Genomic DNA, 12,213 nt, shown 5'->3' on the forward strand with positions numbered 1-12,213 from the left:
CAGTTGTGCGGAAGTAGTTCTGAAGTTCAACTGAAGATATACTTTGATTGTGCTAAAGTGGAACTACTGCAAGTATACTTAAGGTACACTTTAAATATCTTAAAATATCTATTTAAAGTGCTAAAGATCATACAATCCTCATCCATAGTATCATTAAAACACATTTTAGGCTTAATATTAAGAAATGTGCATTGTGCACAAGTAGTACTTCAAATAAAGTTTAATTATACTTTTTATATCAATAAGTCTTGAGCGATATACCAGTAAATAATAGATTTGAACTATACTTAGTATGAAATAAATGTATTTTAAATATATAACTTTTTTGCTAGGGATCATATACAAAAATGCTGAAATAAGTGAAAATAGCATGCACAGAAAAATATCCAATTTCTATTGGAAAAAAAAAATAAAATCTCTAATATCAACAAATAACCAATGTAGTACTGATATACTGTGCATCCCTAGACTAAACAAAGACAGGATAATGAAAAATAATATGCCACGCACATAAACAGAGAATAGCACACAGAGAGACAAATAGAAGCAAACACACACAGGGTGCTGCAGGAAGGGAAGGCAGTGTTGGGGTATTACTGGTGGGTTTGTGTTATGGTGCGAGGACATGAATGTTTTTGGGAGCTGCATTCTTACCAAATAAACCTAGAAAGTGCATATATTGGGTAAGTGACGGTTACCCAAGTGGAGAGTGGAGGAGTTGGGCGTAGCAAGCAGAGGCAGGTTAGAATTACTTACACACAGCATGGTGGGAGAGCGCCAGGGCTGTAGCTGTATCCCCAGCTTGCTCCAGACGCAGTGACTGCTCTAAGAGAGAGTCAGCCTCCGCCAGGCAGTGCTCAAAACTGCCCCCCTTCCCTGCAATTAACACACCAAGGCCAGGCTTCTGAGAACACGCTCATACACGCACAAACACTGCTCACAGGAGCCCCCGTGTGTTCCCGGGAACACGCCACTCACAACGTTTACACGGCTTACCAGGAATGGAGACGTCCACTGACACACAAGCACACACAGTCTGATGACTGCCACCAACACAACTCAAACACAATTTGACATGTTTGTAAACACATCATGCACGCTGACTAGGGGGAACTCTGATTCAAGATTAAAATGTAAGATTTGAGTGTATAGGCACTATACACACAATATGTTTTTGATGCTATGGCTCCCATCTACAAGAGTTATATTATAATTCATGGTGTTACAATGATATTTAAATTATTTTTATTTTTTAAAGATCATGAGACATTTCATTAGAGTTGAGAAGACAGGAAAGAGTAAACTTTTACTTCCAAACTATCCCTGCTGGAAAAAAAAGGTTTGAACTAGCCCAAATAGGTTTGCTGGCCTTTGCTGGTTTAAACTGGTTTGCTGGTCTCCCAGTATATGGCCAAGTTGGTTTTAAGTTGGTTTAGCTGATCGGTCGGCCTGATCAGGTCAAAAGTATGTAAACTACCACCCCAGAAGCATTAAAGGGATAATTCACCCAAAAATTATTTATTTACTCACCCTCAAGCCGTCCTAGGTGTATATGACTTTCTTCTTTCAGACAAATACAATCAGTGTTAGGTTAAAATTGTTTATTATCCTGGCTCTTCCAAGCTTTATAATGGCAGTGAATGGGGTTCAAGGTTTTGAAGCCCAAAAAGTACATCCATCCATTATAAAAAGTAGTCCACACAGCTCCAGGGGGGTTAATAAAAGCCTTCTGAAGCGAAGCGAAGCGTTTGTGTAAGAAAAATATCCATATTTAAAACTTTATAAACCGCAATCTCTAGCTTCCGCTAGCTCTCATACTCGCGTTTATGAGAAAGTGGCATTCCAGCGGATGATGTAGGACCCCCCATTCCCCCCTTTCCCCCCATTATAAAGCTTGAAAGAGCCAGGACATTTTTTTTATATAACTCTGATTGTATTCGTCTGAAAGAATAAAGTCATATACACCTAGGATGGCTTGAGAGTAATTCATGGGGTAATTTTCATTTTTGGGTAAACTATCCCTTAAAATCAGACCAGCCTAAACAGCATAGAAAGCCATCAGAAAAAAAGCTATTCAAAAATCTCTAATATCAACCAATAACCAATATGGTACCGATAATAATAACAATTGTGCATCCTTAAAAACAAACCTGAAGTCATCTGCTGGTCTTAGCTGGTCTTAAACTGGTTTGTTGATCTTAAATTGGTCTAGCTGATCTTCCAGCATGGCCAAGCTGGTGTTAATTTGGTTTAGCTGGTTGGTCGGCCAGGTCAGGTGAAAAGTATGTAAAGCCCCCTAGAAGCATCAAATCAGACCAGCTTAAAAAGCTTAGCCAGCCATAAAAAAATCAATGAAAAATGTCTAATATCAATCAATATCCAATATGTTACTGATGTAGTGGGCATCCCTGGAAACCAGCCTAAAGTGGTTTGCTGGTCTCCCAGATGGCCTTAAATTGATCTAGCTGGTCTCCCTGCATAGCCAACCTGGTGTTAAGTTGGTTTAGCTGGTCGGTGAAAACTGGACAAAACCACCTTAGACCCATTAAAACAGACCGATGTAAGCAGTATAGCCAGCCATAAAAACAAAAACAAAAATTTTAAAATGTCTAACTTCAATAGATGATCTATATGTTATTGATTCATTGTACATCCCTAGAAAGCCATCAAAACATACCAGCCTAACCAGATTAGCAAGGCTGAGAAACCAGCTAACCACTTTAGGCTGGTTTAAGCTGGTTTTTGTAGAAGGGATTAGAAGGGATTTTCTCTTTAAACACAAATTCTAGCTCCTTTCATTTGGTTTCTGCTGTTTGGCCCTGTGTGGCATTTACCCTGGTGCTGAAGTTCGTCCAGGTCCATGAACTTGCTGGGTCTGGGGTTGAAGCCCTGCGCTGCTTCTCTCTCCTTCTCCTTCTTCCTCTGGAGCTCCTGCTGCCTGGCCCTGCGAGCAACTTCCTCTTGCAATTCATCCAGCTCGCTGCGCCCCTCTCCTGCACATACACAAAGACATAAATAAGTAATAGTAATACTCATATCCTAGTTAAACACTTGAAATGAACACCTTGTACTGTAGCAATAGTGGGTTAATGCACATAGGCAAAGACCGGTGGTGACTCACCCAAACTCAGTGGACTGCTGCTCCAGGTGGGCGATTTGAGGTCTTGCAGGATGGCACTGCTGCTTTTGGACTTGGGCACTGTGCGCCAGGAGGGCCCTGAAGTCACAGGTCTCTTACTGCCGCTGTCCCTGAGGCGGAGAAGAGCATATGTCATTCACTCAGTCATCATGAGAGTGATTCTCAATGTCTCTGTGGTAAATTTGTCTGCGCATACTACAACTTTAAGGCTTATGGTACAAGCCAGGACAGATATTTATGATATATTCAATACAGTTTTGTTGGCATTTTTCAATTAACCAACACTGTGAATATTAACACCATCAGAAACAATCTATGAAATAGATTTGTTGTATAGTCATACAGTATATGAAGCAGGTCTGGGTGATGCTTGCTTATTTCTGCTTCATATTTCATACATTATTTAAAGAAATATAGTGTTGAAAATATCAAACATGATGCAGCAGGTATTTGAGGTATATTATTCATCAACGTAATGCATTTCATGACACATTATGCCCACCAAAAAAAAGTTAATCAAATCATTCAATTAAAATAATTTAAAACTGAAATATAATTTGATTAAGATGCATTTGTAGCAGGAACTGATATATAAATATACAAACAGTCTGGTTTCATCATTTTTTTAAAAATATAATCGATTTTCATTTCTTACTGCCATCAAAACTATTGTTCAGTAATTTTTTTAAATGTATTTTAAAAGAAGTCTCTCACCAAGGCTGCATTTACTATTTGTTCAAAAACTAATTAAAAACTGTAATATTGTGAAATATTATTAAATTAAAATATTTTAAATTGTGATTTGAAAATTTAGTCAAGTTAGTTTTGCTTCAAATACAGTGTGATTTTTGGTAATCGAGATCTGGCAGCAACAAAACATTTTTCTGCTTGGACAGTATTTCTTGCGCATGAAATCACCCACATGCCAACAAACCAATGAGAACACAGAACAATAATGATGATTCATAGTAACAGAGCATAGGCGCCAAAGCTGTTGTGGATCCGCTCACCTGAATCCCTCCGTAACTGGCACAGATTTACAGAAAATTGGTTTGATAAATAAACAAATCCCAGACCATTACATACATGTGAGCTTCATATTACACATTACTTGACAAGGGATTTTACAGTAATGTTAATATTAAACAGCCAGTCCCCACACTCATTATCTCAAATGGCTTGGGTACACAGAGCATTCACAGCTTATACGGACTGCACACCCGATATATAGGTTAGTTCGTTTTGGCCAAGTTGCTGTGTTACCTGTGAGCACTGGTGCTTGGGTTGTCGCTGAGGGGCATGTCCATGCTGATGGGGCTGTTGCTGTTCCTCTCACTACTTTCGTAGCCACTCTCCATCCTCTGGATCAGCCGAGGCTGCTGTTCCACACCTCTTAAAGGTGGCGGGATCGGTAGATGCTCCACTTCCGTTTCTGGCACGCCCCCTGAGCCATCAGTCATGCCCCCCATCTCTGCTGCTGCAATGCTTGACCCCTCCGCCGCAGCCCCTGTGACCAGCTCACTGTGCCCTGGTGACATCAGGTCTTCCAGCAGCGGGGAAGGTCCAAGCGTGGCGTAGCCGGCTGGCCGTTGCTTTTCCCGGCTGAAGATACTGTCAATGTTCAGGGCTTCTCTTCTGGGTCTCCATGTGGGCCGATAGCGCCCTCCACTGGAGCTGGACTTGGACTCGCTGCTGGTACTCTCGTCTTCCCAATCTCTCGCCCGCGCCCCAGCCTCCGAGCCGCCCACCCCTGAGCTAGAGGAGGATGAGAGGGGTCTGCTGTGGATCATATTCACAGTCTCTTTATAGTCCTGCAGATGGCCAGTAGAAGAGGGCCTTGGCGTACAAAGGGGAGTGGCCTGGTCTTTAAGAACCTCCCCTGAAAAAAAATAAATCACATTTATAAAAGTTTTAAGTAGTAAATTTGATAGGACATGTGCCTTCTCAGTTTGATTCAGCATGACGCGTTTACCAGTGGAATTTATATTAGAGAGTGTGTGTGTTTGTTAAAGTACCTGCAGTGTCCATGCTGTTCTGGGAACCGCTGCTGTCCTGATTACACACCACTGTTCCCTGAGAGTCAGAAGAGAAATGGGAGGCCATGGACTCATGGTGTGATCGAGAGTGCTTGTAGCTGTAGCTGTCTGTGGAAGAGTCTGTGCGTGTGTCACTTGCAATTGAGGGCTCCCTCCCTGACGACGACAACAACAGCAGAGAGGGCATTTAGAAATAGAGAAAGTTAGCTTCAGCTATCCAGCTGCAACTGCTCAAAAGTCAGATTTTAAAGGGATAGTTCACCCAAAAATTAAAATCCTCATGTCATTCCAAACCTACATTCAAAATGAATGCAATCACAATGAATGTGGACTAAAGCTTTCAGAATTAAAAAATGAAAGTAAAAACTCCACTATATTGTTTTTTTTTTTTTAAATCAATGGTTCTCAACCAGGGGGCTGGGGCCCACTAGGGGGCCTCAGCGAACTTCCAAAGGACCCTAAAATAAAATGATTACGTGACCTGAAATGATTAAGAATAGGACAAAACAAGCATTAATATACAGAAAAGCAAGTAAAAATTGAAATATTTCTTACTTTAATTCACCCCCTTTGAATTAAAACCTGGATATACTGTATGAGGCCTAATTTTTAAAAGTGTTATATCTAGACCTGGAAAAGTCATGAAAACTAATAAAATCATAAAGCTCTATGGGCATTTTTAAAATAAATATACACTTTTGTATGCATGCCAAGTTTTAAAATATTTTATCATGTAGAAATTGTGAATAAACAATACTTTTGAAAATCCTCATCCTTAATCCTAATGAGCAAAATCATGAAAAACTGGAAAAGTCATAGGGCCTTCAGTGGACAATGGAGTTAAAAAGGTTGAGAACCACTGTTTTAAAGTCATATTATAGCACTGTGTGAGATACAGAATGTTTTGTTTTTATTTACTGAAAATCTTCCTCTCCAGTGAACCGTTAACTCAAGAATTGCTGTGAGGCTAGGTGACTCAGTTGTGAACCTTGTAACCAGATCAGGCCATTGCATGAATGAACAAGATCATCTGATTCAGTGAAAAGATCTGATTCAAAAGAATTATTCAGACATCGCTAGATCTCTCATGAATGCACCAAGGACAGTTAAATAAACTAAACAGTTTTTTCTGTTGAAAAAAATCTACTGTATGTTTTAGCGCTGTTTTGACCACTTTTATGATGTTTTGGACTCATTTTCATGCTTGAAAACTTTAGTACCCATTCAAATCTAAATTAATGGAAAAGACCAATCACAATCTTTAAAATTAGCCCTTTGTTATTTCATGTTTTATATGGATTTGGATTGACTATATTTTCATTTTTAATTGAACTATTCCTTCATCTGATTCTAAGAATAAGCGATGATAAGTAGTATTGTTTCTTTTTTGTTTAACCCTCTACCTCTCCGTTCTGCCTCTCACTTCCTCTTAGTCTCACCGGAGTCTTCGCTGTCATAGCCGGCCTTGCTACTGTGGTGCAGGTCCAGCTGCGCTGCCAGCATGTCTTGCGATGACACGGGCGTCCCTCGGGGGTCAGCGTACAGCAGCAGAAGTGGCTGGTAGTGGCCTTTTATACATCTCGACACCACATCCTTCCACTTAGGTCCGATCTGTGAGGTTTGGTACATTCAGACTTAACCGCACACTCCATTCACAATTAGAAACTCTAGAATCAGGTGCAAGAGACAGACACGTTATTACCTCCTTCACATGTGCGTCATCAAAGTACATCCACTTGCGTATCTTGGTCTGGAAGAAGAAGGTGGAGTAATGCTTGCCGTAGTAGCAAACCATGCCCACAAGGTAAAGCTCCGATTGTTTGGCCCTCTCATCTGTCACACGGTAGAACAGCTGGAGGGCGGGCACATAAAGAGAGAATTGTCCATGAGGACCAATCAGATTTAGAGTATCTCTAAACAAGGTCCCTTCAAAAAGGGTTAAAAATGTATTAAAGAATTGTCTCTCTTTCAAGTCATGAGTGTGAATTTGAATGGAATTGGTCACACATACACAGGATGTTGAATTAGACGTAATTGATGTAATTTGAATTGCAGTGACAGGAGGATTTCACTGAATTGCAATTTTTTTTTAAAACACAACAGAACAATTTCATTATTTTAGCAATAAAACAATTATATCATTAATTTTGGCAAATTATGCCCATTTATTTCCTGATAAATATTCATTTAAGTTCAAAAGACAGGTATCCAAATAGATTTCAATTATGCCATAAGATACAAAATGCAATTTTATAAAATTAAACAAACAGTCACATCAAAATTTTAATTTATTTACTACATAACATACGGAATAAATAATAACATTTTGGTAAACTAAGTGTTTTGACTGATAACATGAATAAAAATGTAACAAATATAATATTAACATCAACAAATATTATAATAATCATAGTTTATTATTAGTATTATCACTTATTCTCTTAATCTCACCAAGCCTGCATTTATTTGATGAAAAATTTAGTAAAACTATAATATTGTGAAATATGATTCCAACTACATGAATATATTTTAAAAAGTATTTTATCCTGTGATGGAAAAGCTGAGTTTTAGCCAGCCATTATTCCATATGCTGTGTGCATGAAAACACTTGTTATATTAGTCTCTTTGAATTTCATTCTATTTTTTATGCACTTAAATTCAAGTTTTGCATTCTGTTTAACACAGAATGGCACACAACCCTGCCATGAAGTTGATGTGAGAATGCTGTAACAGTGGGGCCACAGAGATATTGAATGTGACAAAGAGTACACTGTGTTTCCTCCTCTTGTCCTGAACTGTGCATAAGAGAGAGGGAGCTGGAAGCTCAAGGTTATTGCGTTGAAGTGGTGACAAAAAGGAACAATGATAGTGTGTTGTCCGTGCATGCAAGAGTCTTACATCACCCAATCGCAGGCACGTGCCCAGGCTGTGGATGACGTCTTCGGCTAGATCAGAGTGATCTGAGTCCCACACCAGGCCGATGCTGATGATCTCCGGGCAGTTCATCAGAACCCGCCGAATCCGTAACATCTCACCACAGTTACTCTGAAACGATGAGGCAAAAAAAAGAGGGCATCTAGATCACATGTGCATGTGTGTGCGAGAGAGAGAAAAGGTGAAGGAGAGATTAAAGGAACGCTTCAAACAGGGCAACATGGTCCAGCAGGGCCTTATGTTCGGCACCCAATGTTCTAGCTGTGCTCTTTGAGTCACCGCCCTCTGTCGAGCTCTTTGGCAGCGGTATACGGAAACAGGCTCTGGCGACAAGCACCACTGCCAGCCTGACCCCTTCCCTCAATGTACAAAAACCTAGCTGGGCACTGCCTTTGTGGAGCGGGCAGCGGGGTGGCAAACAGGCTGGCATCAGACCTGGGCAGGAAGGGATTAGACAAAGAGCCCAGTTCTCAGAACCAGCCTCTCTCTCTCCGCCTCAGTCGCTCCATCACAGACAAACACACACAAGCGAGGCAGCCAATGAACAGCCAACAGCGGCAGCACTGCTGAGCTTTTGGGACAGACACACAGTGTCCCATTAGAGATCATTGTTAGCCTCAGCTCCGCAGTCTGTCCTGCCAAGTGCTGGGAATCCAGACAAACACATGCTTTCAGGGCCAGACAACTAAGCTTCTAAAGAGCAGTGACGTTACAGACTACCGATCTCAGCTGCATTTCAATAAAGCCATTTCAGGGAATCGACAAATGGAAAATCACTGGAAATGAAAGCATGGATTTCAGCTCGACTGAATTTTGACTAATTTCACTGATTTGGTACGGAGCAGACTGTAAAGAGCTGACATGGGTTTCTCCGTAAGCACGCTGAATGATGCTGGAGCATGTTTGGGTTGATGAAATCATCCGCCTCCTTTGGCGGGGTGAGGGTGCACAGTGTGTGGTAAGAGCTGATCGGCAGCTGGTGTGTAATAGTGTAGGACTGTGTCTGTGTGTGTGTGTGTGCATGTTTATGTGGTTTATGAGGACACAAATTTGTATAATAACATGGGTATGACATAGGTATTACAACGAGAAGGTGATTTATGAGGACATTTTCAGTGTCCCCGTAATTCAAAAGGCTTATAAATTTTTTTGAAAATCTAAAAATGCAGAAAGTTTCCTGTGAGGGGTAGGTTTAGGGGTAGGGTTGGTGTAGGGCAATAGAAAATACGGTTTGTACAGTATAAAAGCCATTACGCCTGTGGAGAGTCCCCATAAACCATAAAAACAAACCTGTGTGTGTGTGTGCGTGTGTGTGTTGTGGGTCTGTCGTCTGTATAGAGGAGAGGAGCAGTGAGCAAAACACTCTCTCGGGGAAAGAACAGAAGGTCTTTATGCTTCCACGTGAACAGCAGAGCTTAAATGAGTATCTGGGTGGCTTGAAAAAGGGTTTGTATTGAATCACTTGGGTGAAGATCAAGTGGAATTACACTTTATGGAATACTTGATCCTGATTGGCCAAACCAATCAACTAAACTGTATATTTCAGACATCCGATATGTGTGGAGGACTAGGAGTGACACTTAGTAAAAGATATGAATTTATTAATTCAACATAAAATGGAGATAAATGAATCACTTATAAACTGACAAATAAATTGACATATTTAAAATTGTTTATTTAATTAATGTTTTAAAATGTAATTAAATACAACAAAATAGTAAATGATTTTTTTATGCAATTTAAATTGTATTTTTGAGTCAAAACTGGTTACCCCAACAAGAGAACCGTCCAATTACTTTTTTTTTTTACTCAGCTTAGAAATGGATAAAGAAAAGCATTTGACAAAACAACAAAGAAAAGCATCTAAGACATTTATTATTTCTTCATTTTATTTTAAGTGTTACTCCTAGTCCTCCATATGCTTGTTTCATGTCTCTTGTTTCACTCCACAGTGTCTTTATTCTCACAAAATAAATTAATTTCATTTAATAATTAAAATTCATTAAAAAATCAAGCATTAAGAGGTCCTTTTTTCTGTCTTGTTTTCTTAACACATTGTCTTCATTTTCTCATGAGGAAAAAAAACCGTACGCCTCTCAACATTTCTCTGGTCAGCCGCAGACATTCCGGTCCCTTGAATTGGCAATGAAATCACCCACATGTTCAGAGTCCCTACAGTCATAAAGCTGTAGCCTCCTTCTCAAGCATCGGACACTGATTTGTAGGTGGCACATTGAGCTATTACTCAAATTCTTTACACATTAAACTATCTAAAAAAAACAGATATGAAAATTTTATTGAGAAGCATGAAAAACGTTAAGTTAGAAAAAAACAGCAGTTAGACGTGTATGCATGCATGTACTCACCGGACAGTTTCGCAGGTCACCCATGGTGCTGGCGTTGCGAAGAAGCTCTCCAAACATGTCAGGTGTGGGCTTCTCCTTACATTCCAGCATTCGCACAGCTTGGTTACTGCAGCAGAGGGAATAAGAGACAGACGTGTCCTCAAGCACCAGTGTTAACACCACTGACAGGAAATACACACAACTCTACATACAACAATGCTGAACCATAATTAAAAGTATAATACCGCTCAGTGTTACATTTTTTCAACTGCCCAAAAACTTTAGTCTACGCAGATGTTATATATCGTCCGTAGATCACTATTCCCTAGAAGACATCAGAAACTAATGTAGCAGCACTCATTCTCTGTTCCATCTCCACATGGTCTCCATCAGGACAGAAGCCGCAGGCCTGTGCAGAAATCAGTGTACTTTACTGGCTAATGTTTCCTTAAGCTGAGCGTGATAGCATCCATTTGACATGCAGCATATCTGCACACATGAAGCGTCTGTCAGCATGTCTGCATGGAGGAAATGTGCCGAGACAGTCCCTTGAGGGCTAAATACAACCTATATGCAGACACTAATTTACATCAGACAGACAGGTCTACCCTTTCTCTCGCTGTCTTACTTTCAGCATTATTCAGTGTGCTTTACTTGAAAATGATGGTCATACTGAAAAAAAAATTATGTTCTTTTTCATCATGTTAAACGTATGGCTCTTTTTGCAAGTAAGCAGTTAATGTACTGAAATAGCCACTTTGACCTTGAATCACACTTCACATTGTTTAGCATGCAGTGTTTATGATCTCAGATTACCACTCATCATATTCAACACATTGATAATGATGCAAGAGAGTTGATGGCATCATCTTTTTTCCTTTCTGGCATGTTTCCTGCATATCCATCCATCTATATAATCTACAGTATCACATGCATTATCATTCGCTGGGTGACATATGATGGTAATGCGAACGATTTGCACAAAAATTGTCAATTTATGAATTGCATGATGCTACTGCAAATTTCTGATCGATTCTAGTGTCTAAACCACTTTATGTTATATGTGTGTTGATATAACTATTAAAAAGTTGCAGTGTTGTTTGGCATTACAGCTTTATATATTCAGGTTTCTATTAAATTAGTTATCTATTTATGCTCATGGAAGATTCAAAAGTATGGTGTAATTTGCACTGCAATAGAGTTCTATATAAATGCGACCAGGCAAACAACTGAATAAACAAACCTTGAATAAAATTATTTATATGATAAGTTTAACATGCATTTCATTTGGATGTGCATTTCATTGGAATCCCAAATGTGCCATGCGTAGGTAGATGTGTAGTTTATGGTGTAGGATTGTAAATCAGTTCTATCAGAATGATAAATGTAAGCCTCTGTTTCATAAAAGAGAGAAATAAATAAATGCAATGAGTTCCATTGTTTCCATGGTATGTGCGAGTTTGGTTTAGCAGCTTTGTTTCTGGATGAAAAACACAGAGTTAGGATTTTGAGCATATTGCGTAGTCTTTGTTTTCTGGTGTGAGTTTGAGAGTGTGTGTTCATATGAAAACCGTTGTGTGAGAATTCAAAGCTGTACAGGGGTACATGCATCCAGGAGTGAAGGAACACACTGTACTATCATTTACTGCCACACGGCCACGTGGCAAAGCACATGATTTGCGGAGTGAGTGTGTGTGTGTGTGTGTGTGTGTGTGTGTGTGTGTGTGTGTGTGTGTGTGTGTGTGAGCGAAGAAGGGGA

At 39.7% G+C, this 12,213-nt stretch overlaps 1 protein-coding gene across 1 annotated transcript in view; it reads right to left on the reverse strand.

The window, feature by feature from the left end:
* The window catches only part of usp54b (ubiquitin specific peptidase 54b), a 141,738-nt gene that overhangs the window by 28,888 nt on the left and 100,637 nt on the right, over positions 1 to 12,213 (reverse strand). The window contains exons 6-14 of the mRNA XM_016234699.1: positions 10,476 to 10,658; positions 8,074 to 8,220; positions 6,878 to 7,027; positions 6,615 to 6,786; positions 5,155 to 5,331; positions 4,403 to 5,018; positions 3,122 to 3,249; positions 2,835 to 2,993; positions 757 to 876 (exon numbers count right to left, since the gene is read on the reverse strand). Coding sequence (XP_016090185.1) covers positions 757 to 876; positions 2,835 to 2,993; positions 3,122 to 3,249; positions 4,403 to 5,018; positions 5,155 to 5,331; positions 6,615 to 6,786; positions 6,878 to 7,027; positions 8,074 to 8,220; positions 10,476 to 10,658 — 1,852 coding nt within the window. The remainder of the gene's footprint in view (positions 1 to 756; positions 877 to 2,834; positions 2,994 to 3,121; positions 3,250 to 4,402; positions 5,019 to 5,154; positions 5,332 to 6,614; positions 6,787 to 6,877; positions 7,028 to 8,073; positions 8,221 to 10,475; positions 10,659 to 12,213) is intronic.

The sequence above is a fragment of the Sinocyclocheilus grahami genome, unplaced genomic scaffold (assembly GCF_001515645.1).
Source record: "Sinocyclocheilus grahami isolate Dianchi unplaced genomic scaffold, SAMN03320097.WGS_v1.1 scaffold457.1, whole genome shotgun sequence".
Classification (NCBI taxonomy): domain Eukaryota; kingdom Metazoa; phylum Chordata; class Actinopteri; order Cypriniformes; family Cyprinidae; genus Sinocyclocheilus; species Sinocyclocheilus grahami.